At 36.1% G+C, this 25,054-nt stretch overlaps 1 protein-coding gene across 2 annotated transcripts in view; it reads right to left on the reverse strand.

Annotated features, from left to right (window-relative positions):
* The window catches only part of Brf (Brf RNA polymerase III subunit), a 375,147-nt gene that overhangs the window by 168,372 nt on the left and 181,721 nt on the right, over positions 1-25,054 (reverse strand). For both annotated transcript variants that reach the window (XM_090407063.1, XM_090407062.1), the window contains 3 exons: positions 12,101-12,250; positions 11,030-11,123; positions 5,792-5,915 (listed from right to left, as the gene is read on the reverse strand). In XM_090407063.1, coding sequence (XP_090263189.1) covers positions 5,792-5,915; positions 11,030-11,123; positions 12,101-12,250 — 368 coding nt within the window. The remainder of the gene's footprint in view (positions 1-5,791; positions 5,916-11,029; positions 11,124-12,100; positions 12,251-25,054) is intronic.

A 25,054-nucleotide genomic window follows, 5' to 3' on the forward strand; every position in this document is an offset into this window, starting at 1 on the left:
TCTGGGAGCAATGGTGAAGTCGTGGCCATGTGAAAGCACGGTGAGTGCTTCAGGCTGCAGAGTGACTGAAGAAAGGTTGATTACGGTGTTGGTAGAAAGTTTTGGATTGACGGTAGAGTTCTTTTTTAATTTTTTGATCTGTCGACCCCATATTTTCTCAAATTCTTTGTCTGCTGCAGTGCATGAGACGTCATGTAAAATTGACCAAAACTCGTGATTTAAAGTGCACGAAAGCTCTTCTTCAAGTGCACGAATAACTTTGTTTATGTCAGCTAAGAGAAATCGCATGGTGGCAATTTGTTCCCGAAGCAATGCGTAGCTGGCATGGTTATAGATACGGAGAGCTTTTTATGAAACAAACCGGTGCTTGAACTTTACACAATTTGGGATTACCTGATTATCCCAGCAGCGTTTTAGGAAAGTCAAACAATTTAGTTGTCTTGATAACTTCAACTTCATTTTATCGTATTGGTGGGCCTTCCGTGTGATGGAATCTCTGTGGATGATGGTAATTCTCGTAGACAAGCTTATACGTTGGTTATGCATTAACTAAATCACTTAAGGAATTGACAAAGTACATAAGAATATAAATTAAATTACACTTTAATAAATATTTCCGATATTTCGGCAATGTCATGTTGCCATCTTCAAAAGGAACTTACAAAAAGGCACGTGCATGTAGGCACTACAACACAGTAACTGAGAATGAAGTAATGAAGCTATTGTCCTCCTAAAAGTCCTGATGGTGCCCCCTAGCAGGCTATGTAGGTGTTCTACGTTGGGCCGAAGGTCTGCTGATGTAAGCCTCCCAAATTTGGGGAAGTCTCATGCAACCAAATTTGTTGAGGTTTGGAGAGTTTCTTAGGGCTGAGGCTGATTCCATGAATAGTCTTTCGAATTTGAACTTGCTACAGTGTATTATTGTAGCTTTCTTCCACCGTATTCTGTGGCATGTATATATATAAAGTCATGTGGCATATAAAGTCATCCTTCCATAATCATTCCTCATTCTACTTTCTATATAGCAAAAGAACTATTCTGGAAGTCTTTTGGCCTCATCAGCTTGCTCTCTCTGATAATTAGCTTTGGCCTTCCTTACTATATAGGTCACTTATTCTTGCCCATGCCTTGTACTGCTCTCGTGAGCATGCTGATCATCTTTTTCTTTATGATTCCTCCACAACTTTTTCTTTGTTTGCAACTCCTACTTAATGATGTTATTCATCCATCTAATTCTTATCTGATTTATCCTTATGAATCTGGGTATACGTTCTGATACTGCTTTCTTCAGACATTCCTTGACCACCTCCCATGCATCCCCAACATTCTCCTCTCCACAAATTCTTATGTCATGGTGTTGCTGAAAGCTGATTCCTGAACTTCAGATAGCTTTCAGCAACACCATGACAACTGAACTTCCCTTCTTGGGAAGGGAAGTTCAGTTGAAAAGACATGCAGAATTTTCTTAAAGACATTAAAAGACATGCAGAATTTTCTGTTAAGAAAAATTCTGCATGTCTGGTAATCTTCCGATCAAGACTACACGATCATTATCTCCAAGTGGAGGCAGTGTAGCTAGATTGGTTAGAGTTAAGTTTTCTGGCGTTATGACTAAATCAAGCATTCTCAAACTTCGTGGTCCCTCTGTTACGTGCTATCTCAGGTAATTATCTCTCAGCAGCTGTATAAATTTCATTTTGTTCTCTGTGGCCCTTCCTCACTACCAATCTATGTCCACATAGTTGAAATCCTCCCGCTCCAGTATGTCATATATTTACCATGTGATTACTCATGAAACCACCTCCAGAGAGTTGAAGGGCCCTTTAGTTGCCCACACTGAAATATCTCTCATGTCTCTTGAACACATTCACTGAAGACACACAATTTTTAATGATAGTCCAATTCTACAAAGTCACAACATACCATCAGTCAACTTCCAGTAATGACTAGAGTTCAATCCCTCCTGTTGTAAGCTGAAAAATCTCACTTAGTACATTAGTACCCATATACAGTACTAATGTACTATAGGTTGATCAATCAACCTCTCATGTATGGGCTCAACATAAAAAAAAAAAAATAAAATAAAAACACATATCTATACCATATGATTCCCTTACTAATTTGTTTGATTTCTATCATATCTCCTTTATTTATTCTTCAAATTTAAAGACTACATTTCCTCGGTCTGTCATTATGTGTGATGTTCCATAAGTCAGTTATCACTTGATTACCTACTTCTGGATCTTCTCAATTTCTCTATTTTCCAAAACCCAGCAATGATATCTAGATACAATAGGCCAAATATAGTTTTATCAGAATCTTCTAAAGAGGAAAGACAACTTATATTTTCTGGCAAATTAATGCTTTCTTCAACAGTGCAGTTATCCAATGCAATGACTTAACCGTCATGGAAATATGGTTCCTATACTCTCTGTGCTATAACCCCCAAGCCTCTAGCTTCAATGACTCCATCCAGCAAATTCCCTTTAATACAACACTGCTTGCAATGTGCTCTGTATGAAATGCATAAGCAAATCAACTTGCAGGAGATTCTGTATCAGCCACATCGCTTGTCACTCTCCTCAGTTAATGCTTATCAGCAAATATTGGATATTGGCCTCTAGATTATCACCAACAAGGGACCAGGTACAGAACCCTGTTTTATGCCAATAGTCACCCTGCTCCTAGAATGAACACATCTACACATCATAGAATATAACATAGGTTAAGTGGTGATAAAGGAATGGTTAGGTATGCAGAAATCACAACCACCAATGGCTTGAGCAGGATTGGTTATAGACCTAAACGTGAATTGCTGTATTTATTTGCAAATGCTAAGAGCATCAGAATATTTTATTTGCTCAAAAATTGTTGTTGTTGTTGTTGTTGTCATCCGGGATTCCTCCTAATTTTCTTCATCTGTCCCTTAGGACTGGTTGAGACTGTGCCCTCCAATGAGGGAATTCTAAGTATGTATTTTTTTAACTGTAGATCCGTGTGTGTTCACAGGACTGGTTTGCCTGTTCTGAGGGACGAAAAACCTGAGTTTCTGAGAGAAAAACCCTCTACCTCCGTATGAGACCGGATAACTCACCTTTCGACTAAAGGTGAGTTATCCGGACTCACATCAAAGACGCGAATCGAAAGGTCTTTCCGACCAAAGGGCTTCGTCTATACCGACTGAGCTATGGAGGCTCTCCAAAAATTGTTGCCATAAATGAAATATGGCTGGATAAGGATGATATCCTGATGGAAATAGAAATGGAAGCGTATGATGTTTTTTTGTGATGAATTATGTCTGCACAAAGTGGAGATGCAAGATGTAGGTAGTGGCAATGGTTTTAAGTTAGTATGGTGGGAGGTGGAGGTTAACAAGAAGAGATATTTAGTCAGATGCTACTGTAGGCCAGGGAATGTGGAGGATGGTAATGAGGAAATGTATAAGCAATTTGGATTAGCGAACAAAGGAAGGGTGATGTAGGGAGTGTAGTAGAGTCTGAGGAGATAGGGTAAGTGGTGATAAAGGCAATTGGGAATTGTGAGGTGTGTGTGGAAATCACAACCAACAAGTAGAAGGAGCAGGGGTCGCTATGAACCTAAAAGTGAATTGCTGTGTTTATTTGCAAATGCCAGCACTGGTCTTGCCAATAAAACATTGACAAGACCAGTGTTGACTTATGGAAGTGAGACATGGACGATCAAAAAAGTAGATGAGAGAAGAATAACTGCAACAGAAATGAGATTTATGAAGAGAACTTCAGGATACACCGTGTTAGATCATAAAAGAAATAAAGAAATCATGGAAGAAATTAATGAACAACCAATAATAGAACATATCCACAACCATAAATAAAAATGGAAACAGCACATTAAAAGAATGGACAATAGCAGAATCACCAAACAAATCCTTGAATACAAATTAGTTTGAAAACAATATGAAAGATGGAATGAGACTGTAAAAGGCCCTGAGGTCTAATACAAGATAGGAAAATGATGATGATGATGATTTACAAATGCCAGGAGCATTGGAAATAAGGGAGATGAAATGGCTTCAATGATTGTGAATTTATTCACCCAAAAATGAAACATGGTTGAATAAGGATTATATCTTGACTGGAATAGAAATGGAAGGGTATGATGTTTTTTGTGAGGATGGAAGGGACAAGAAGGGTGATGAGATCATCATTATGGGTGATTTTAATTATGATATATATTAGTATAATTAAATCCCATAATCACCAATCTATATGAAGAGACAGTATTCAGGTATAAGGAAAATACATTTGTTGAGTTCTTGACGGACAATTATACTGTTCAAAACAATTAGGGGATATTTTGCTTTTCTTGTAAATTATAAAGTTATAAAAATAATTTACAAATGTAACACATATTTTAAAATATTTTTAATATACAACAGTGTAGAACATGTAACTGCATACAAAATCATGTTAAGAGTTGTCAAAACGTGTCTGAGCCATATTAGCATGTGGGAGTATAAAAGTGTGGCTTGTTGCGTTCACTTCCACAGTGCATAATTATCACTTCAATTGTACACTTGCATCTCCCATTCACCCATTATTTTGTTAAAATGGCAGAGCAACATGATATCGCAGAATCCATAGCTTGGAGAGCCACTGGTCAATCAGAAGCTGGACAAATGCAGCAAGGTGTCGTGTATCTCAAAGCGTAATTTCGCGAGTTTAGAATCGCTTTCTGGAGATGGAAAATGTTCGAAATCATCTTCATGCCATAGGTTTATTATGCTTGAAGACCAATGGTTTGCATTCCACTTACTGCAAATCACAAAAGAATGTGGGCACAGGAATACCACAATTGGACAAATGTAGATTGAGCTCGTGTACTTTTTAGTAATGAGTTCAGGTTCAGTCTGCAACCAGATAACTGACGTATCTTGATATGGCATGAAAGTGGAACAAGAAATAATTCACAGTTTGTTTATGAAAGACCCCAACATCGAGGTGAGAGTTTGATGGTATGGGCTGGAATAAGTATAGGTGGCCATACTAATCTCTATTTTATCAGAAACGGTTCCTTAACAACCCAAAGGTATCGCGATGAGATTTTGGAACCATATGCTGCTGTAATTAGCCAAGAATTCATTTTTATGGATGACAATGCTCATCCACATCTTACAAATTTGGTATAAGAGTGGTTTGAAGAAGAAGGTATTGAACGAATGGACTGGTCTGCCTGTTCACCGGATTGTAATCCAATCGAACATGCCTGGGATGCTTTAGTAGGCACTGTTTGATCATCTTATCTGGTCCACGCAATTAAGATGCACTGCTGTTTTGGCAGTTAATATGGAGACCATATGCCCTATTAAAAATTAACAAAAGCATTTTTGGCTATTCTTGTTAAAATTATTTCATGCTATAATGTATAATTTGCTAAATTTGTAATAAATATCGATTATTTAAACAATATTTCATCAATTACACCCTATCCATAAGTAAGAAATATTTATTCATGTATAAAGTACCCAATAGTTATAATTATTTGCAGAAATTTATAATTATCCAACAGAAATTGAAATATCAGCTAAGTGTTTTGAGCAGTGTATCTTATGCAGTATGTAAGGGAGGGCATGCAAAGATCGAGTCTTAGATCAATTCATTTCATTACTGTGAGTGGGTGTTACTCTACTTACCCCAAATACACAATTTTGTGTTTTTTGAAATGTGCATACCCAGTATTCTGTAGCTTCTACTCTCAGTTATTATGTAATTTTGATTAACTGTTTATATGTATACTAAATATCCTAACCAACCTGTTGCAACCTCTTTTGTCTGGAAGCCTTGAATGAAGGAGGATCTTCTTCCTCTTCAAGACTAATAGTCATAAATTCATCTACTGTTAAACGGCTAGATGGAGTTTCACTGAATTCATTTAACCTGAAGAGTATAATATTAAAAAAAAAAAAAAAATCTTTATCATGCTAGTTTGGAATTGCTGAAACAAGTTAGTCATTAAGGAAAGAATAGTCAAATATCTAAACTTTATAAAACTAACAAAAATAAATTGGTTGTTCAGGATCTTAAGAAAAAATATCAAGCACTTATTATTATTAACATCAAACCTCACTGGAGTCAAAAGACTGATTGAGAAAGGTATATACTGTTACACACAAAGCCAATCAACCCATGCTTCAAAATTCAATGTATTTGCATTCACCACAATGTTAGGCAATACATTCCACTCACCAACTGCTCTCCAGGCAAAGAACCTGCTCCTGTTCATGCCCTCCTTATACAGCTTCCAGGAGTGTCCTCTTGTTCTACCACCACCTCTCATTCTATGAAAGATTTCTTTCACATTAACTTGGTAACAACCCTTTAACAATTTAAATGTCTCAATCATACACTCTCTCATCCTTTTATTCACAAGGCTTTGCAAACTGCATTACCTCAATCTATCTTCATATCTCAAAGAACTAGTTACCACCTTAGTGAGTCTTCTTTGAACGGTTTCCAATATATCTCATCACCATGAAAACAAATCTGTGCACAATAATCCACATGAGGCATGATCATCATCAAGGCTTCATACAATGGAACTAGAACATCTTTATTTCTGCATGTTCAAGTCCTTTTCATCATTGCCATAATCTGATGCGATGACTTCACAACTTGTGGAATGTGATCCCTGAACTTCAGGTCCTTATCCATCATCATTACTCCTGAATCTCTTATCTCCTCAGTTTGGTTCAAAATTTCCTCGATCAAGTGTATACTTCTCATCCCATTGATGCCCATCAAATTTCAGAACCATATACTTTGAAACACTGAACTGACAGTTCTGTACTGTTGCCCACTAATACAATCTATTCAAGTTCACCTGTAAGGCCAAATATCTTGATTCCTCATCATTCTTCCCTGTTTTGCATCATCTGCAAACAGCTGTATATCATCAGTTAAATCCATCCCAATATTATTAATATACAAATTAAATAACAATGTTCCAAGAACAGGCTCCTGCAGCACATCACTAGTGACTTTCTCTTCCATCATAATACATTCTATACACAATTATCATCCAATCCCATCTGCTCCAGTTTAGTTACCAACTTATGGTGTGGCAATCTATCAAAACTTTGCAAAATCTATGTCAGGGGTTCCCAACCTTTTTGTTTCCTAGAGCACATTCTAAAATACCGGTAGGGCAACGGGCACCATCTATTTTTTTCAAGCAAATTTTTTGAATTCTTTTGTTAAATGAATACATACAAAGTTTACATTATAATCAAATGTTTTATTACTTAAAAGTTTACATTATATAAAAATTTAAATATATATATGTAAGTTAGTGTGATCTTTGGCATTGCATTTCATTGGCCAGTGCTTCATAATTAGGAGAATATGATGATATTCCAGTTCTTAAACAATCGTCAAGATGCTCATCAGTGAGTCGTGATCTATATTTTGTTCCACATACCTTTGCGAAACCGAAAAAGGATTTTATCTTGTACGCTGTTTTTAAGAATGGAAACTTTTTCTATCCACTAGATTCCAGAAGTTTTCATCTGTTATATGGGATTTTAGCATAATGTCATTCTGAAGATCCAAAATTTCTAGCTCCAGTTCTTCAGCATTTACTTGAACAAGCTTTGCAATGCATGCAGTCATTTCCATTATATTTAATGGAAATAGCTGCATGAATTGTAGTGTGATGTGCACATGATTATTTCAAACTATACAGCACACGTTTGAACAGCGGTGGGCACACACAAATTGGTCGACGGGCGCCATGGTGCCCATGGGCATAGGGTTGGGAATGCCTGATCTACGTATACCATTGTATATGTATATCCTTAGTCCAATACATTTGTCACCTTGTTATAAGTACATAAGCAAGTTGATAAATGCAACCTCCCTTTAACTAACCCATGCTGACAACCACAGAGATTACCACTGTTATCAACCCACTTTTGTATCCTACCTTTCACTAAGTATCCTACCTTTTGTATCCTACCTTTCTCTCCAATATCTTAACTATTTGGATATAATAACTGGACTATAATCCAGTTTAACAAGAATCTTGCAACAGCAAGATTCTTGTTAAACAGGTAGGTAAATGCTAACACCCTAGAACATTCCCTGAATACATGCAGTGATATATTATCAAGTCCTATTGCCTTACTAACATCTAGCTCACTCACCAGTAAGTCTTCTTTAATTTCATTCTTTATATTTCAGCTTCTGATTTCACACTGATCTATCAATTTATCACATTCATTTATTATCTTGCCATAATCATTCTTCTTTCTGCTTGTCACATATCGAAAAAACTCCTTAAGGTTTTTCTTCGCCTGATTTGGTAATTTCTGCTTGTTCTTACCAACTGAATCACTCTTCTGGTCTGCTCTTTATTTTCTTGCAACTAATTATTGCCATTATTCATCTTGTGCTGCTTCAAAGTGCTGCCTTCTTCCAGATTTCATGCAAAATTACTCATTTGTTCATTTGACACCTAGTTTATACCTGCCAACCTTCACCTCGCACCACACTGCCTCAAAACCATTGCCACTACTTCCCACTTTCATGTCTACCTTATGTTTACATAGATTTCTCTTCTTCCAGATTTCATGCAAAATCTACTCATTTGTCCATTTTACACCAAGTTTATACCTGCCAACTGTCACCTCGCACCACACTGCCTCAAAACCATTGACACTACTTCCCACTTTCATGTCTACCTTATGTTTACATAGATTTCCCTGCTATCATCAGTAGCACTACAACCTTCTTGTCCTTTCTATCCTCACAAAAAACACTGTATGCAATCTACTTTTGTTCCCAATATCATCAGGATATCATCTTCATTCAACTGTGATTCACTTATTCCAACAATTTTTACTCAATCATTGAAACAATTTCAAATTTGGTTGTGAATTTCCCACCATACCTGTCTTTGCCCAATCACCTTCATCACTGTTTACCCCATTTATATATTAGTTTCAACTACCTCCTTTGTATCCCATTCTATTTCTATGTTTATCATCTCCATACACACATTCACTACTAATTCCAACATCCACTCTCCCTACACCATGCCTCCCTGTCCACCTGACTTCCCCCATTTCCCATTCTTTCTTTTTTCATCTCTCACCAATACCGTCGACAGGGTGTAGCATAGAGGCAGCCTGCCTCACGGCATGGCTTAATAAGGATGCTCATTCGTCCATATTGTGGTAGGTGCTGTCGCTACGCTAACAATTCCTGTTAGAGTAACAAGTGTGGAAGTTCCAAGTTTTTGCTTTTTTCAAAGCAAAAACTTGGAAAGAAGTTTTTCCAAGCTTAAACTGATTAAAAATAATTTGCAAACAGCAATGACTCAAGAAAGATTGGTTGATCTAGCAACTATATCGATAGAGGCAGACATAGCTTATAATTTAAATTTAGAAGAGATTATAAATTTATTGTGCGATATCCCCATAAAGCAAACATTTAATTAATATTATTATGTAATCGTTTTGCATTAATGTTTCTCTTGTAATAAATACAAACTGGCAATTGGAGATCTTATATTTTTGTCTTATAATCCATTAGGGACAATGTTTAATTGTTAGCCTCAGGGCGTGATCTAATCTGGCGACTCTGCCTCTCACATTACTATTTTTTCCATTATCAAGCACTTCAGTCTCATCCATCCCACCTTCTGATCTTTCACTTCACATCTCATTTCCTCTGATGTCTTGCTTGCATCACCTACCCCATTCCTTCTAACAATAGTTTATCCAGTTCACTCACTTGCTCCAAAGCCATTCACATGCAATTCATCACTTTTGTACAAATCCATTCCTCCCACATATTTGAGGGAATACATGCCACACATCTACAAACTGCATTCTCTTCTCCTCACAGCTCTGCCAGAATACTACTCATGATTCTTTGCTCTCTGTTTCAGATCATCATTGTCACACCTTGGCAACAACCTTTCCCACTATACTATCATCTTTCACTTTCCTCAATAATCTGATATCCATCCTTACATTCTCTTCATGTCCAACTAAATCATTTCTTCCCACAACCACTACTAACTCTTTTGCTCATTTTCTCCTCATCCCAAAGCATGAATTATCTTGCTCATTCTCCCTCCTGGAAAACAGACCATATGAACTTTCTCATTAACCAAATCTCTAATAATGGAATATCAATACACTGCTCTCGAGTTCTCAAGAGCAGGACCTCTTTTTCTTTAATTCTGTCCTTTTTGACTGTTTCATCTGTTTCCACTTAAATGTCTAATATCACTTCACATATTCCTCATTTCTTTTGAACAACTCTTTCTTCAAATCTTTCGTTTCAGCAATTTCACTCTCTGTCATTCCCTGTAGTCTTGTTCCCTCTCATTCTGCTGTACCTTTCTTCCATTTCTTCATTGCTACTTCCTTTTGCATCCACCATATCACTTACTTTTGTTTCTTCATTTTAACGTTCTTTCACTCCTTCAGTCTCACTAGCTTTCATCCCATTATTCACACAGTCTTTTATGCTCACATTTACACTTTTATTCCTTCAGTCTGTTTTGCAGTTGCAGATAACTTGCAGCTAACAAAATATTGCACTTTTGACAAATCCATACCTTCTCTCATTTACTGTTCAGTTTCTCCACAAACGCATTTTTCACATTTTGCCATGCATACATTTTCCACTCACAACATCAACATTCAAACGCTTTTGGAAAAGTCTACATTGTTAATACATTCGATCTTCGCACTGCATGGTGTGCAGATTTCTTGATGGAACACAACTGTCATTGTGTTCCACCAAGACAAGATTCAAAAATTTGGTAAAAAAGTCTGTAACAAATCCACAAAGCCCAACAATCATGCAGTTACACTAGCAAAAATAAACAATATTATAATAATGCAAGCAATAATATTACCAATTATTACACAAAGTAGCAATTATCTTTCCTTGAGCTCTTTAAGAATGACCACATATGTTCTGGCGGTCTAGCGTGGTATATTAAGCTTAATGTAGTAACTGAAACAATAAGAACTCACCTTTTCTTGAGTGTTGCATGACATACTTTGACAACTTTTAAAATATCTTCTACTGTTCTATTAAAATTATGTAGCCTGGCAGCAACAAGCAATGCTGAAATAATAAAGCAAAAGTACTATTTCTTTATACAAACTTTTATTTTTTAGATATTGAAATTATGCCACAGAATTGGTATGACATTTTTAAAAATATGTTGCTATTAAGCAAGTCTCTGTCCCTTTATCAATGTATAGTGTTTGAGTGTTTATACAAAAATGTAATTATTTGTGTCGATTTTTATCAGCTGAATTTTATGATTTTTATAAAAAAAACATATCTACTCAACAACACTCCATCCCTACCACTTAATCCACCAACTACACCAAACCACCACTACCAACATCATCTACTTCCCACTACCACCACTAGTATTTTTTTTTTTTTTGTCTGTAAATTGCATATGTTCTGAAGGCCAATTTTGTCTGTATATGGGATGAAAAATCCGAGGTTCCAGGGTGTGTGGGATTTCAATTTTTTCAATTGAAAAATTCAATTGAAAAAATCATATAAAGATTCCTTTCATCACAATGAGGATCAAAATTAGGCCTTTTCCAATTGAAGGGTGCGATGTACTGTTGTTCTTCCAATTAATGTTATGGAGGCACTTACATACAGCTTGTCATGGGAAATGTATGTGCAAGCGGATGGAAAAATTGCTACACAATATTTCAAATTGCTAAAAACTGTTTCCTGAAAGCAACTCAAGTCCTACATAGAAACTATAATAAAATTAGAAGTTCAGAATGAATTTTGGGTCACTGCCTTATCTTCCCACCAGCCCCAAAGTGCTAATTGCAGAAGACTTCTAAAAGGAATGAATCTTTCACACCTAACATCAAGCATGTGATTTTCCTTTGTAGGTTTTTGTCTCTCAAGTGCCTAGATAAATCTAGGCAAATATTTAAATGTTGGCATGTAAATATTAATCATTAGTTACTTATTTCTTTCCTTGTTTTGTCATTTTTCTTCTAGAGAATATCAACATAAATGTAACCAATAGCTACAGAAATCTGAATGGGGGAAAAACTCACCAGCTCCACATAATCCAGATGGTCGCCGGCCTGTATGTATCCAATCTCTCTGCATTCTCTGTACTAGGCGCTGAGCAGTCATTGAAACAGTATGAGCTTTATCTCCAAAATTTAAGCGATGAGCAAACCTTATAATATATATGGAAGGATCTGAAGAAGAAAATAAACCACCTGAGAATATGACCAAAACAAGCTTTTTTTTTTTTTTTATGTATCTTTTAGTATGATAAATATGGATGATTTACTGAACTAATAAGATGTTCTAGAGAATACAAATTATGATCTTAAATTATGTTTTTATACACATCAATGCAGATTACTTGTTTTAAACTATAAATCTGATTTTAAAAATAGACTCAAAGTTGAATTTTCATTTGAAAATATATACATTATCTTTTAATCTACCAAAAATGCCGACTAGGCATATTAAAACCATTGTAGTTATTAATAACATGCTATATTTCACTTTCAGCCAAACATAAATGTTTGTATATTCTGTTTGTTCTATGTGCAAGTAAATGCTTGTCCAACCAATTTCTGCATTAAAAACTACATGCTAGGTGCACTCCTAACATATAACATTAATAAACAAAATATCACTAAAACTTATTATAGGATTCAACTGTATAAATATCAAGCCTTTTAAAAAGTGATATTCAATGTATTATTTCCTTTTTGTGTTTTACATGCAATACATAATTCCAGTGAGTGGAATTAAATGTCATTTTATGTCAGAGTTCTGAAAAGATTTCATGTCATCCCAAAACTAATTAAAAATTAACATAAAAAATTAAGAAAACAAAACAAAACAAAAAAAACACATAAGAATGCTTGACATGCCAATGATGCTACTGGCTTGGCATTTATTTTTTAGTTTTTTTTTTTCCTATCTTTTTCTTTTTAAATTCATAATTTTTGAGTCACTGTCTTTTATCATTTTCATTTATTTATATTTCATTCTTGCCATTTCAACTTATTCACTGGTTCTATATTTTAATGTTATTTCAAACTTAATACTGTACTGTTTTGCAGCACAATTATCAAATTCAACACTGAATGTAACATCATCATCCTCTCCCAAAAAATTCCATGTATATCCAAAGCTTCAATATTCCTTCAAATATATAAAATATAATTTCATGAATACCTTGTTTTTAAGGTAATTTATACTTATTAACCTGTTTAAAATATAACCTATCAATTTGATATGTAAGCAGAGCTTCATTTCAGTTAAACGATCTTTGCTATATACATTTTTAATGTAATTTTACTTCTCTTACTTTTTAAATTTGGTAAATATAAAGGCCTTTTAAAAATTACAAAATGATAAAAAAATTATAAAAATTAACACAATGCTTATTTGGATACAATGAGTCTTTTGAACCTCTGGAGGTCTGGTATTAATAATAACATAACACATACTTATATAAAAAACCACAAAGTGTTTCTTAGGTTTCTATTACAAATTTGTCCAATTAACTGACTAAGACTTATTCACATATAACACTTTTTAGAATACCCAAGCTAATTTGAATTTTACATTTTCTAATATGTTCATAACAATTAATTCTCATCTTCTTTCTCATCTCATCGTCGTTTTTTTTTTTTTTTAATAAAAATAGTTTTTTTTTCCCAGAAAATTTTCTGTTCCATGGCTTTTGAATATGCTTTCAACACATAGACATAAATGCTATGTGTTGAAAGCATAACACAACATAATACAGTGCAGTGTATATGTATCTATGAAGTTTAAGATTAAATCAGGATAAAGGAAAGCTTGTATCTTTTGCTCCTTCTACACTGAAGTTATCCTCCTCCCATAATGCCAACCTGGCTGAGTGATTAGTGTATCTGCTCTCAAGACAAAAGGCTGTAGGTTCAAATCCCACCATGGGCATGGATGTTTGTGATTGTCTGTGAAAATATTAGTGATGGTGGTCAGTAGGTGGTGTTGGTGTAGATGATGATGGTAGTTGCAGTTCACTGTAGTTAGTGAATCGAGTAATGGAGACAGAGAGCTGTGGAGTGAGTGCTCTCTTTCGATGAGTCCTTGGACTCTTTGGAGGTGTCACATAATAATAATTTCACTTCCACACTACAAAAAAAAAAAAAAAAAAAATAACACGTTTTAGGAATAATTTCCTTTATCCTGATTAACTAATTTCCTCTCATAATCTGATTTGGCTCTCTTTAATATGCTAGTCACCTTCTTGCTTGTGCTTTAAACTACTCAAGAGTAGGGCTTCAAAATTTCACTCTCATCTGCTTACCTGCAAAGGGTGAAAATTTTTAGTTGGTGAATAAAAAAAAAATAAGAAGGGAAATTTCAGTTAAATCATCAGTTTATTTACATAATGGCAATTCTGTTTTGTGTTTTATTTCATAAATAGTTTTTTGTATGTTTACCTTACATATCACATCTACTGGAAACACTGGTCATTACAAATGCCTACTTTGTTGAAATCACTGACTTGGTCATGATCGAAACCAATGAGAGAATAGGTATGCATGCATCATTTTATTTTTAGGAGTGTGCTCAGTCATACCTTGAGATAACCAAATAATTAGAACATGGCAACCAAAAAAAAAAAAAAGATATGCAGAAGAAGAGGTAATTAATTTATTTCTTATACAGTGACGGAAGATGCAGAATCCAATTGTTAATAGTGGATATTAAAACTTGAAAAGCTGAGTAATAACTATTTATTTTCTCAAAATATTTCTTTATATTGATGCTAACTACAATGTTTTTCAATTGATGATTGAAGACAGAAGCAGCAAATTATAGGTCAATCAGCAATTCAGGAGTGGTGATTAAGGTATTGGAGAAGTTGGTATAAGACAGAATTCATGAACTGGGTAGACAGGGATAAGGGTAGGTTTTGCTTTAGTAATCTGCTTATGTTTAATAATAAAGTGACAAATAAGTTGGATAAAGAAAATAGATACCTATTGATACTGAGGGGGGTGGACTTTGCAAACGAATTTGACAAGGCTGCAAGAGGAAATCTGTTGTATAAAGTGGAGCAAGTGGGAATTCATGTGAAGCTGGTGGTTTCGATAAGAGGGTGGTTGATAGACAGATATCAAAGAGTGGTATATGGGAAAGTCGAGTCCAGGAGAAGTCAAGTAATTAGTGATGCACCACAGGGCTCAGTACTTAGTCCTTTGCTCTATAAGCTATACATTAATGACAAAGGAAATAATTTAAGAGGAAATATTCAGTTCTTTGCCAATGATGTAAAGTTGTGAAGAGTGATATTCAATAACATGATGTAGATATCCTGCAGATGACTTAAATAACCTGGCAGCATGGGTTTATCATTTTAATGTGATAAACCAAGTGTAAGGTTGAATGATTGAATCACTTTGGAATGAAACATTCACAAGCAGCATACATTGATAAAACTGAAGTGCAGAAAACTGATTAGTCCAGAGATCTGGGGGGGGAGGGGATTGTGGACAGGGAGTTGAAATTTAGAAGACATATTGAAAAGATGGCTAAAACGGAACATCAGATTGCATGGTTGTTGAAGAACACATTGACAAGCAGGGATGGAATAATAATAAAATATTATTATTATTATTATTATTATTATTATTATTATTATTATTCAGGCCTCCATGGGATCAAAAGACTGATCATGGGAGGTCCTTTCTAAGAAACACAAGTCTATCAAGACTCATTGAGGGAGGTCCCTCCTAGGAAACACAAAGTCTATCATACCACTCCTTAAAATGTATTGACCATTCTCGCTCTCACCACTCCATCAGGCAATGCATTCCATGGTTCAACCACCCTCCATGCACAGAAACCACTCCTCACCCTCTTTTTCAGAGTTTCCTTTCGTAACTTCCAGGGATGGGCCCTTGTCATGACTCCTTCCCGCTGTTCAACCAAGCGAAAAAACTCTCCAGTGTCAACCCTGTAACCACCTCTCAACAGTTTAAAAGTCTCAATCATATCACCCTCCTTCTTCTATCCACCAAACTCTGTAGTCCATACTCCCTCAGCCAATCCTCATAAATAACATTGTACATTCCTCCCGACACATTCTTTGTTATCCGCCTTTGTACCCTTTCCACAGTTAATTTATCCCTTTCAAATGCTGGGGACCAGATCTGAGAACAATAGTCTAAGTGTGGTCTGATCAGAGTCTTATACAATGGAATGATAACCATTTTATCTCTGCAGGCCAGTGTCCTTCTCATTATTGCAGCAATCCTCTGCATTACCTTCACTACCTTTGCAATATGTCCCCTAAATTTCAGGTTTCTATCAATCATCAAACCCAGCTCTCTTGTCTCTCCTACTTCCTCCAGTTTAACTCCTGCCATAAAGTATGCAGCGTCCCATCGATGTGTCCCAAACTTAAAGACCTTACATTTTGCTGCATTAAACTGATACCCCCATTCATTTGTCCATCTATCTAGCTTATTCAAATCCTCTTGCAGGGCTACCATATCTGCACTATTACTAATAACCCTTCCCAGCTTCGCATCATCTGCAAACAACCGAATATCCCCCTGCAATCCACGGACAATGTCACTGATATAAAGGTTAAACAATATAAGTCCCAGTACTGAGCCCTGTGGAACCCCACTTGTAACCTTCTGCCTCTTTGATACTGCTCCACCATACACAACTCTTTGATACCTATCAGACAGCCAATCCAGTTGACCAACCTGACATCCAAACCCATGTGCTGCAACTTAAATATCAGCTTATCATGTGGCACTCTGTCAAATGCCTTTGCTAAGTCTAGGAAAATGGCAGTATATGCCTTTCCCTCATCTAATGCTTTTGTAACTTTATCATAAAAAGCTAGCATATTGCTAAAACAAGAGCGCCCCTTCACAAATCCATGTTGACTCTCACTGATAACATTACCCTCATCTGCCCAATGCTGTATGTGGTCCCTCACTACTTTCTCCAAGATCTTACTAACTACTGATGACTCACAGACTGGCCTATAATTAGACACTTCCAGTCTGCTACCGCCCTTAGGCAATGGCACTATCTTACCTTCCTTCCATTCCATGGGCACCTTTCCTGCAGCCAGACTTTCATTGAAAGACAGGGCACTGTCAGTTCCTTAGCACATTCTCTGAAAACTCGTAGTGAAATACCATCCAGTCCCACAGCTTTACTAACATCCAGAGTACTCAGTATGTGGAACACACTCTCCTCCTGCACCTCTAAAATTATCATTTCTCTTTATTTACTTACATATCCTGTTTGTGCCTAATGGCACATAAGGCCAAGATCCATTTCTTCCAGATGTCTCTATTTTGAGCCTCCAGAATTTTTTTTTTTTTGAGAGTTTTTAAGATACTGAATGTTTTCAATGTTTTTTAATGGTAGAGAAGAAATAGATTGATATTTTTCATAAAAGTGATTAAAGACAAGTGACAGAAGCAAAAAATATAGTAAAAAAACAGTATAATTAAATAATAAAAAATAATAACATATTTGCTTCAACACTGGTAGTTATGCTAGGTAAAAATTACACATAGCATTACCAAAAGATTATAAATTAATCTTTTGGTAATTATAAATGACCAGATGTGGGATAAAACACAACTTTAATATATTATTATTAGTATTATTATTATAATACAGGTATCTCAGTTGAGTCAGAAGTTATTACAGGAAATCCATTATTCTCACAATATTCCTATAATTTAAGGAATTATACCATTCCTTAAGTTCATTCACTGATGAAGCACTCATAATGAACTCTAGCAACCCACTGCACCCTACAAGCAAAAAATCTAGTTCTAACACACTTGCTAACCATACTCTTACACCATTTCAATGGGTGACCCCTTGCTCTCTCTCTTCCTGCCATGTACTGAGAAAAACAGTCTTCAGTGTCAATCATATAAAACTCCTTTAATAACTTATATGTTCCTATCATGTCTCCTCTTTTCTGCCTATCAGCTAGTTTTTTTCAGGCCCACAGACCAATTTATTTTCATAAGAAGCATTCCACAGACCTGCCACAATGTTTGTCACTTGCCTCACATCCTCTTCACTAATTCTTCATCCCCGTGGAATCTGATCTGCATGCAGTAGTCCAGATGTGGCCTCATCAAAGCCTTATAATGGGAACAATAATTTCCCTATCCCTGCTTGTTAGTTTGTTCTTCAAGAACCTTGTAATCTAATGTGCTGTATTGATTAGTTTTGCAATATGCTCCCTAAAATTCAATTCCCTAATCATCCCCAAAGTCCCTGGCCTCACCAGTTTCCTGCAGTTCAGATCTGTTCCATCAATACAGTACACAGCTTGTGATCTCTTTTTCCCACCTCATCTTGGCCACATTAAACTGGCAGCCATTTTCCTTTACCCATACTGCTAGTCTATTTAAGTCATCTAGCAGGAGCTCTACATCACCTTTGTTTACTATTGCTCTTCCTAGTTTTGCATCGTTAAAAACTGAATATTTCACATCAAATCATTTCTTATATTATTCATGTTCAAATTAAAGAATAGAGGACCAAGTACTGAGCCCTGTGGTACACCATCAATCACTGCCTTTCCCTAGACTCAATTCCTCCATAAACCACACTTTGATATTTGTCCATCAGCCACCTGCTAATCCAAATATCAGATGCCTTTGCAAAGTCAAGTAGTATGATGAGGCCATTTTTCTTATCTTTTGGATACCACTTTACAGTGGTGTCCAAAAGCTAAGGAAGAACTACATTTTTACCTGTATATGAAAAAATTTTCATGACTATAGACAAATGTGGGCATAAATTAATTGCCAGCAAACTAATAAATTATATTATACAAAAAACATGTTATAAATTTTATACAAATTAAATCGCAATACATTTTCAGCAAAAGTTACAAATTTCCTAAGGATGTAATTAAGCAATTTATGTACAGTGCTTACAGAAAACTATGCAGAGAGACATTTCAGTATGGAATATGTCTGCCCTGAACTGTGATGCAGCTCTCACAACATCATACCATGCTTAGCACCAAGTGATTCAGGAGTGTTTGAGGCAGCCCACTCCTCCTCCTTCAGAGCCTTGCTCTGGAGGGGAATTTCAAGCAGCAATGCTTGAATATTAATTGAATTGAGTGGCCAGCCGTTCCCCAGATCTTAACCCCATGAAATACATTTGAGACACAATAGAGAGAGACCCAAATGTATTTCATGGGGTTGAGATCTGGGGAACGGCTGGCCACTCAATTCAATTAATATCCTTGGTTTCCAGAAGTATCTCCACTGCTCGTGTGTGATGTGGTGTGGCATTGTCATTCATAAAAATGAATGCTTCACCTACAGAACCACAGAACAATCGAACATGATGGTGAAATTTGTTGCAATATTGTTCACCAGTCACAGTCTCCTTTTCCAGCACTTGTAGCTCGGTGTGTCCATTAAGCACAATGCCTCCCCACACCGTGACCCCAGCATTGCTGTACATACATATACTTTTCAAGAACATTTTCCCAATGGAAGCAGTATCATTTTCATGCCAGATCAAGTGTCACCTAGAATTGGACGAAAGACTAAAATGACTCCCATCTTCAAAGAGTACATTAGTCCATCGGTGTCTGGTCCAATTTTCACGGATACAACATTGCTGAAAACATGCTGTACAATGAGCTGTGGATAAAGGGACACAGACTACAGGCCTTTGAGCACACAGGCCTACTTGTGGCAGATGTTTTGCCACAGTTTGTCGAGATATCTAGGTATTTGTGCTTGAACAGAGCCGACTTGCAAGCTGACCTACTGCGGTTCGTTGATTACATTTTGCTGTTACAACTAAAAATCTGTCTTTATGCTCTGTGATAGAGCAAGGGTGACATGTTAGTAAATGCCTGGAACACATTCCATTAGTTTGAAATGCTGCCTGGAGTCTGGATACAATGCTATGTGAGATTTCAAATTCTCTGGCAATATCAGTAATTCTGCAGTCTTTTTCAAACTTTCCAATAATTCTTCCCCATGTGAAATCATCTAGATGATGTCTTTGGGACATTACAAGACATCCAAGTTTGCATCTTTATTCCTTCACTAAAAGAGCTTCCTTCAGATAGAAGTTGCTTAACGCAGTCTTGCCTTTTATCTTGTTGAGTGCTACCACATGACCCCGTTGTGTGCGATTCAAAAATTTGAATGTGTACCCCACATTCTACTTGAAATTGTTAGTTATACAAATTGCTACAAGCTGATTGGTCTGAATTTGCAGTTATAATCTTCAGAAATAGTGTTTGTCCTTAGGTTTTCGACACCAGGGTATAAATATGGTGAATCCACTGAACCAGAACAGATAAATTTCTCTTGATCATAACCTAAAAGTATTCTAACGGAAGTACTTTTAAATTATGATTATATAATATTTTAAGAATGTTCATCTTAAAAATATGTAGTAATAAATAGTCAGTTGCCTGTGTAGTCCTGTGGAAACGGCTTGATTCCAAAAGCACTACACCCCAGAAGAAAACTCTTTTTTAACACTCCAACTCAAGAAAATAGACCAGAACTCAAATTTGGAAACAGAACTCACTGTTTCCAAATCGAAATAGATTGTAGAACTCAAACCTCATGGGTCTAAATCATGGATAGCTGAGACACGGGGCTCAGCTATATCTAAGACATCCAAGTTTGCATCTTTATTCCATCATGAAAAGAGCTTCCTTCAAACACAGTTCACTTAGTGCAGTCTTTTGCCTGCTCTCCTGTTGAGTGTCACTACATGACCTCTTCATGTGTGATTTGAAAATTTCAATGTGTACCACCTGCTTGCTACTCGAAATCATCAGTTATACAAATTGCCACAAGATGATTCATCTGAATTTTCAGTTGTAATTTTCAAAAATAGTGTTTGTCCTTAGGTTTTGGACACCCAGACCAACATCTGCGTTAAGACATTTGTCTGACTGGTGAGCCAGACAAAATGTTTGAAGCCTTACTCATGAGTATGCTGATTACCTTTTGTTTTTTATATTCTCTACACAATATTTTTTTCAGCTCCTGTTTTATTATTATTCTGCTCATTTATCTGACTCTTACTTGGTTTATCCTTGTGACCCAGGGTAAGCAGTATTGGGATAAATATTGTGATTATTACCAGGCCTCATCAGCTTCCTGCAGTTCAATGATACTATTTCCTCCAAACAATATTATTTACAATCTTCTTTTGATTTCTTATACCATGGCAGCAACCTCTTAAGTCTGTTGTAATCACTGGCTCTATAGTTCCACATATACTTCTTAACTGAAAATTCCACATGTTCAACATCTTAGGACAAGACTACATGGTCACCCCCCCCCCCCCATGAACTGAAGGCAGAGTGGCTACAATGGACATGGATAAATATTGTGATGCTATTACCAGGCCTCGTCAGTTTCCTGCAGTTCAATGATATAGATCAGTATGAAATACTGACCTATATTATTGAAGTTCCCATAATAATTGTTCTGCCTACACTCACTATGCTAACCTGGCAATGCATAACACCCACATTTTTCTGTGCTTCACTCCCTCCCAGCAGTAACTAACAATGTTTTATCCTCTTAGTTCTCTATCTCACACCAAATAACCTCAAATGAACAATTCTTCCTGGAAAAAAAAAATAATGAGACAAATAAAAATTAGCATGGAGATCTGTCCTCGTTTATAATTATATGAATTTAAACTTTTAATGCAAACTGTCCAAACCAATCTGCTGGAACGAGATTGTGCCGTCAACCAGACAAAGTCCTAATGGAGTTCAGTCAATAAATGCCAAGAGATGCATTTTGTTTAAAACTTCCTTTATATTTTTTAGTGATTGAAAAATCAATTACACAATAGACCTGCACTTATCTGTGACAACAATATATGACAAAAATATAAAAGTTAAAAAAAAAAAGAAAAAAGTGCCTCATATCCCCTAAAGACCTTTTGCATACCCCCGAGGCATGCATAGCACACTTTGGGAAACACTGCCTAACAGTATAAACAGCATACAGCCAATATAAAAAAATTACAATTCTTATGGGTGGGTGTTTATTAAATCAGTAGGTACCTTTGGAAAACTCCAATTATTATTATTTCAACCTTTTACCAGAGGATGTCAGTCCCCCAAGGACGACAATATCTCTGTTCAAAACGACTTCTTCTTCTCCCATAGTCCTAAATGAACCGTTGGGTCATTCATGGCTGGTAGGTGATACTCTTTGCTAGCCTCCTCCAGTCGTCTCGGTCTCTTGTTCTTGATGTCAGTTGAGAAAGGGAGGAATTTGTCCATTTTTTGATGTTATCAGTCCATTTTAATCGAGGTCGGTCCCTAACTCTTGATCCCGGAACGATTCCTTCTAGGGTTTGCTTTGGAATGCCATTAGCCCTCTCCACATGTCCGAACCATTTTATCTGTCTTCTTCTGATGAATGTCAGAATATTTTCCCTTTTTCTCCCATCTATTGAGTCAATCAGTTTTCAGACATTTTCATTGGTTTCGTGAGCGGTATAGGGAATTCTCAAAAGTCTTCTGTAAGTTTTCATTTTGAAAGACAGGAGTCTCCTCTCATCTTCTTTCAATAAAGTCCAGGCCTCACAACCATACAAAAGGACAGAATTCACCAAGGTGTCAATTAGTCTTAGTCTAGTTATGATTGCTATTCTGTTATCTCCCCACAATGGTTTTAACTTCTGTAGGGCCACAGTTGCCAAAATGAGGTTAGTCAAAATGACTAACATTCCTATTATGATTTATCTTTAAACCTCCATAGAGTCAAAAACTCATCACGGATGGTCCGTGATGAGTTTTTGTCTCTGTCTCGAACACACAAACACACAGCTCTTATTGTAATGTGCCAGTCACCACACTCCCAGGCAATGTATTCCATTCATTCACCACTCTCCATACAAAAAAACTCCTACTTCTATCTACTTTACTCACATCTTCTTTACACAGCTACCAGTGATGACTCCTTATGCTTCCCCATATCCCACCATTCTAAGAAAAACCTCTAGCCAACTTATACCCTCCCTCCTTCTCCTATCTGCTACTCTTCAAAATTACAATTTCTCAACATTTCTTCATACTTAACATTCCAGAGAATGTTATAGATAAGAATCTATCTTTGTCAAATGCTTCTGTACTCTTCCAATATCTCTTTGTCCCTTTGAAAACAAGGTGAAATCTTGAACAGTAGGTCATGTGTAGCCTAATCAAGGCCTTATATAATGGAACTATTATCTTCTTACTTCTACAAGTTAGTCTACTCTGCATCAGTAGCACACTCAGCCTTTAATCTTGGGGGGGGGCGAGTTGAGTAGACGATTTGAGAATACACACTATGCATCGCATATGGCCTATGACTGAGCATCTGCAATGATTGAAAAAAAATCATCTGAAATTCATAAGTAGTACAGAAATAGAAGACATGGCACAACATAAATAAAAAAAGTGTTTGAAGATAAGAAACCATCTTTGGAAAATTTTCTAGTATTTTTTTCCCCTTTTTCTTTGGGGGGAAGGGCCCTTTTCCCTCCCCTCCCCTCTCTGGGTGCACTACTGCTCTGCATCACTGCCTGAATTTGTTGTGCTATCCTTACAATTTCAGCAACATGTACTCTAAATTTAAGTCCCCAACCACCACTATCCTTATATCTCCTCCACTTCCTCCAATATATATCCCCACCTCTATATTCCATATTTGTTTTCTGAATTTTAAAACCTAATACTTTGCAACACTGAACTGGCAACCTCACTTCCATGTCCACTTGAAAAGCCACAACATCTGTGCTACTTCTCACAGTTCTTTCCAAGTTTGTATTATCTGCAAACAATTGAATATCCCCATTCAAAAACCTTTCCAAATACCATTAACATATAAGTTAAACAGACACTTGAGTTATACTACTAGTGACTTTCATCTTCTGGGATATTGCTTCCCCATAAACAACTTGCTGATTCCTATCAGATAGGCAATCAATCTCCAATCCAGTGTACTAATCTATTATTATCCAACCCAATCCATTCCAGTCTAACTTCCAATTTATCATATGGCAATCTATCAAAAGCCTTCACAAAATCTAAGTATACCACTCTGTATGCATCTCCCTTGTTCAATGTACCTGCCGCCTTATTGTAATAAATAAGCAGATTACTAAAACACGACCTACCTTTTTCAAATCCATGCTGTCCATCAAAGAGAGTGCCACTGTTGTCAACCCAATTATGGATATTGTTCCTCACTAACCACTCCAACATTTTAACCACAACACCTGACACATAGATTGGTCTATGATATGAAGCAAGAGTCTTGTCACCTTCTTATGAATCAGTACATACTAGCCTTCTTTCCACTCCATTGGGACTTAGTCCAATGTTACCATCTGCCTTGAAATATTTGAAACAAGTACTTCAAGGCAGATGGTCAACTCCATGGCATATTCACTCAAACATTTTCAGTGATGTATCAGATTGATGTTAGGAGTTTGAATTAAATGCCAACACCTAATACCAATCCAGAGTTTTGTATGTTAGCAGCTTTTTTTTATAGCATATTACTCAAAAGAAATAATAATAATAAATTTTTCTCAATTTTATAATATATATATATATAATTTTTTAAAATTTATTTTATTTCTTACAAGTCTGGAAACTCTGCTCTAAATTATATCCAAGATATCACAAGCCACTTTATGCCTCCAATTATCTTGCAAATCATACCCAATATAAACAAATTAAATGGCGGAGTCCTGCGGAAAACTGACCTTTCTGTGGGTAGGAACCACATTCAATATAAATAAATAAGCCATATCTACCTTCTCAATGATTTTGCTTTGCTATATACTACAATTTTCGATCATGGTTTTGATCATTTGTTGAAGAAAATGGGGTTCACGAGCTGATCAATGTTTTCTTCAGTGATCAAGCGTTTCACCTAAGTGGATATATATATATCAATAGCCAAATAACAGAATTTAGTGAT

Source organism: Typopeltis vanoorti, chromosome 17, assembly GCF_054136105.1.
Source record: "Typopeltis vanoorti isolate ZY-2024b chromosome 17, IOZ_Tvanoo_1.0, whole genome shotgun sequence".
In the NCBI taxonomy this organism is placed as follows: domain Eukaryota; kingdom Metazoa; phylum Arthropoda; class Arachnida; order Uropygi; family Thelyphonidae; genus Typopeltis; species Typopeltis vanoorti.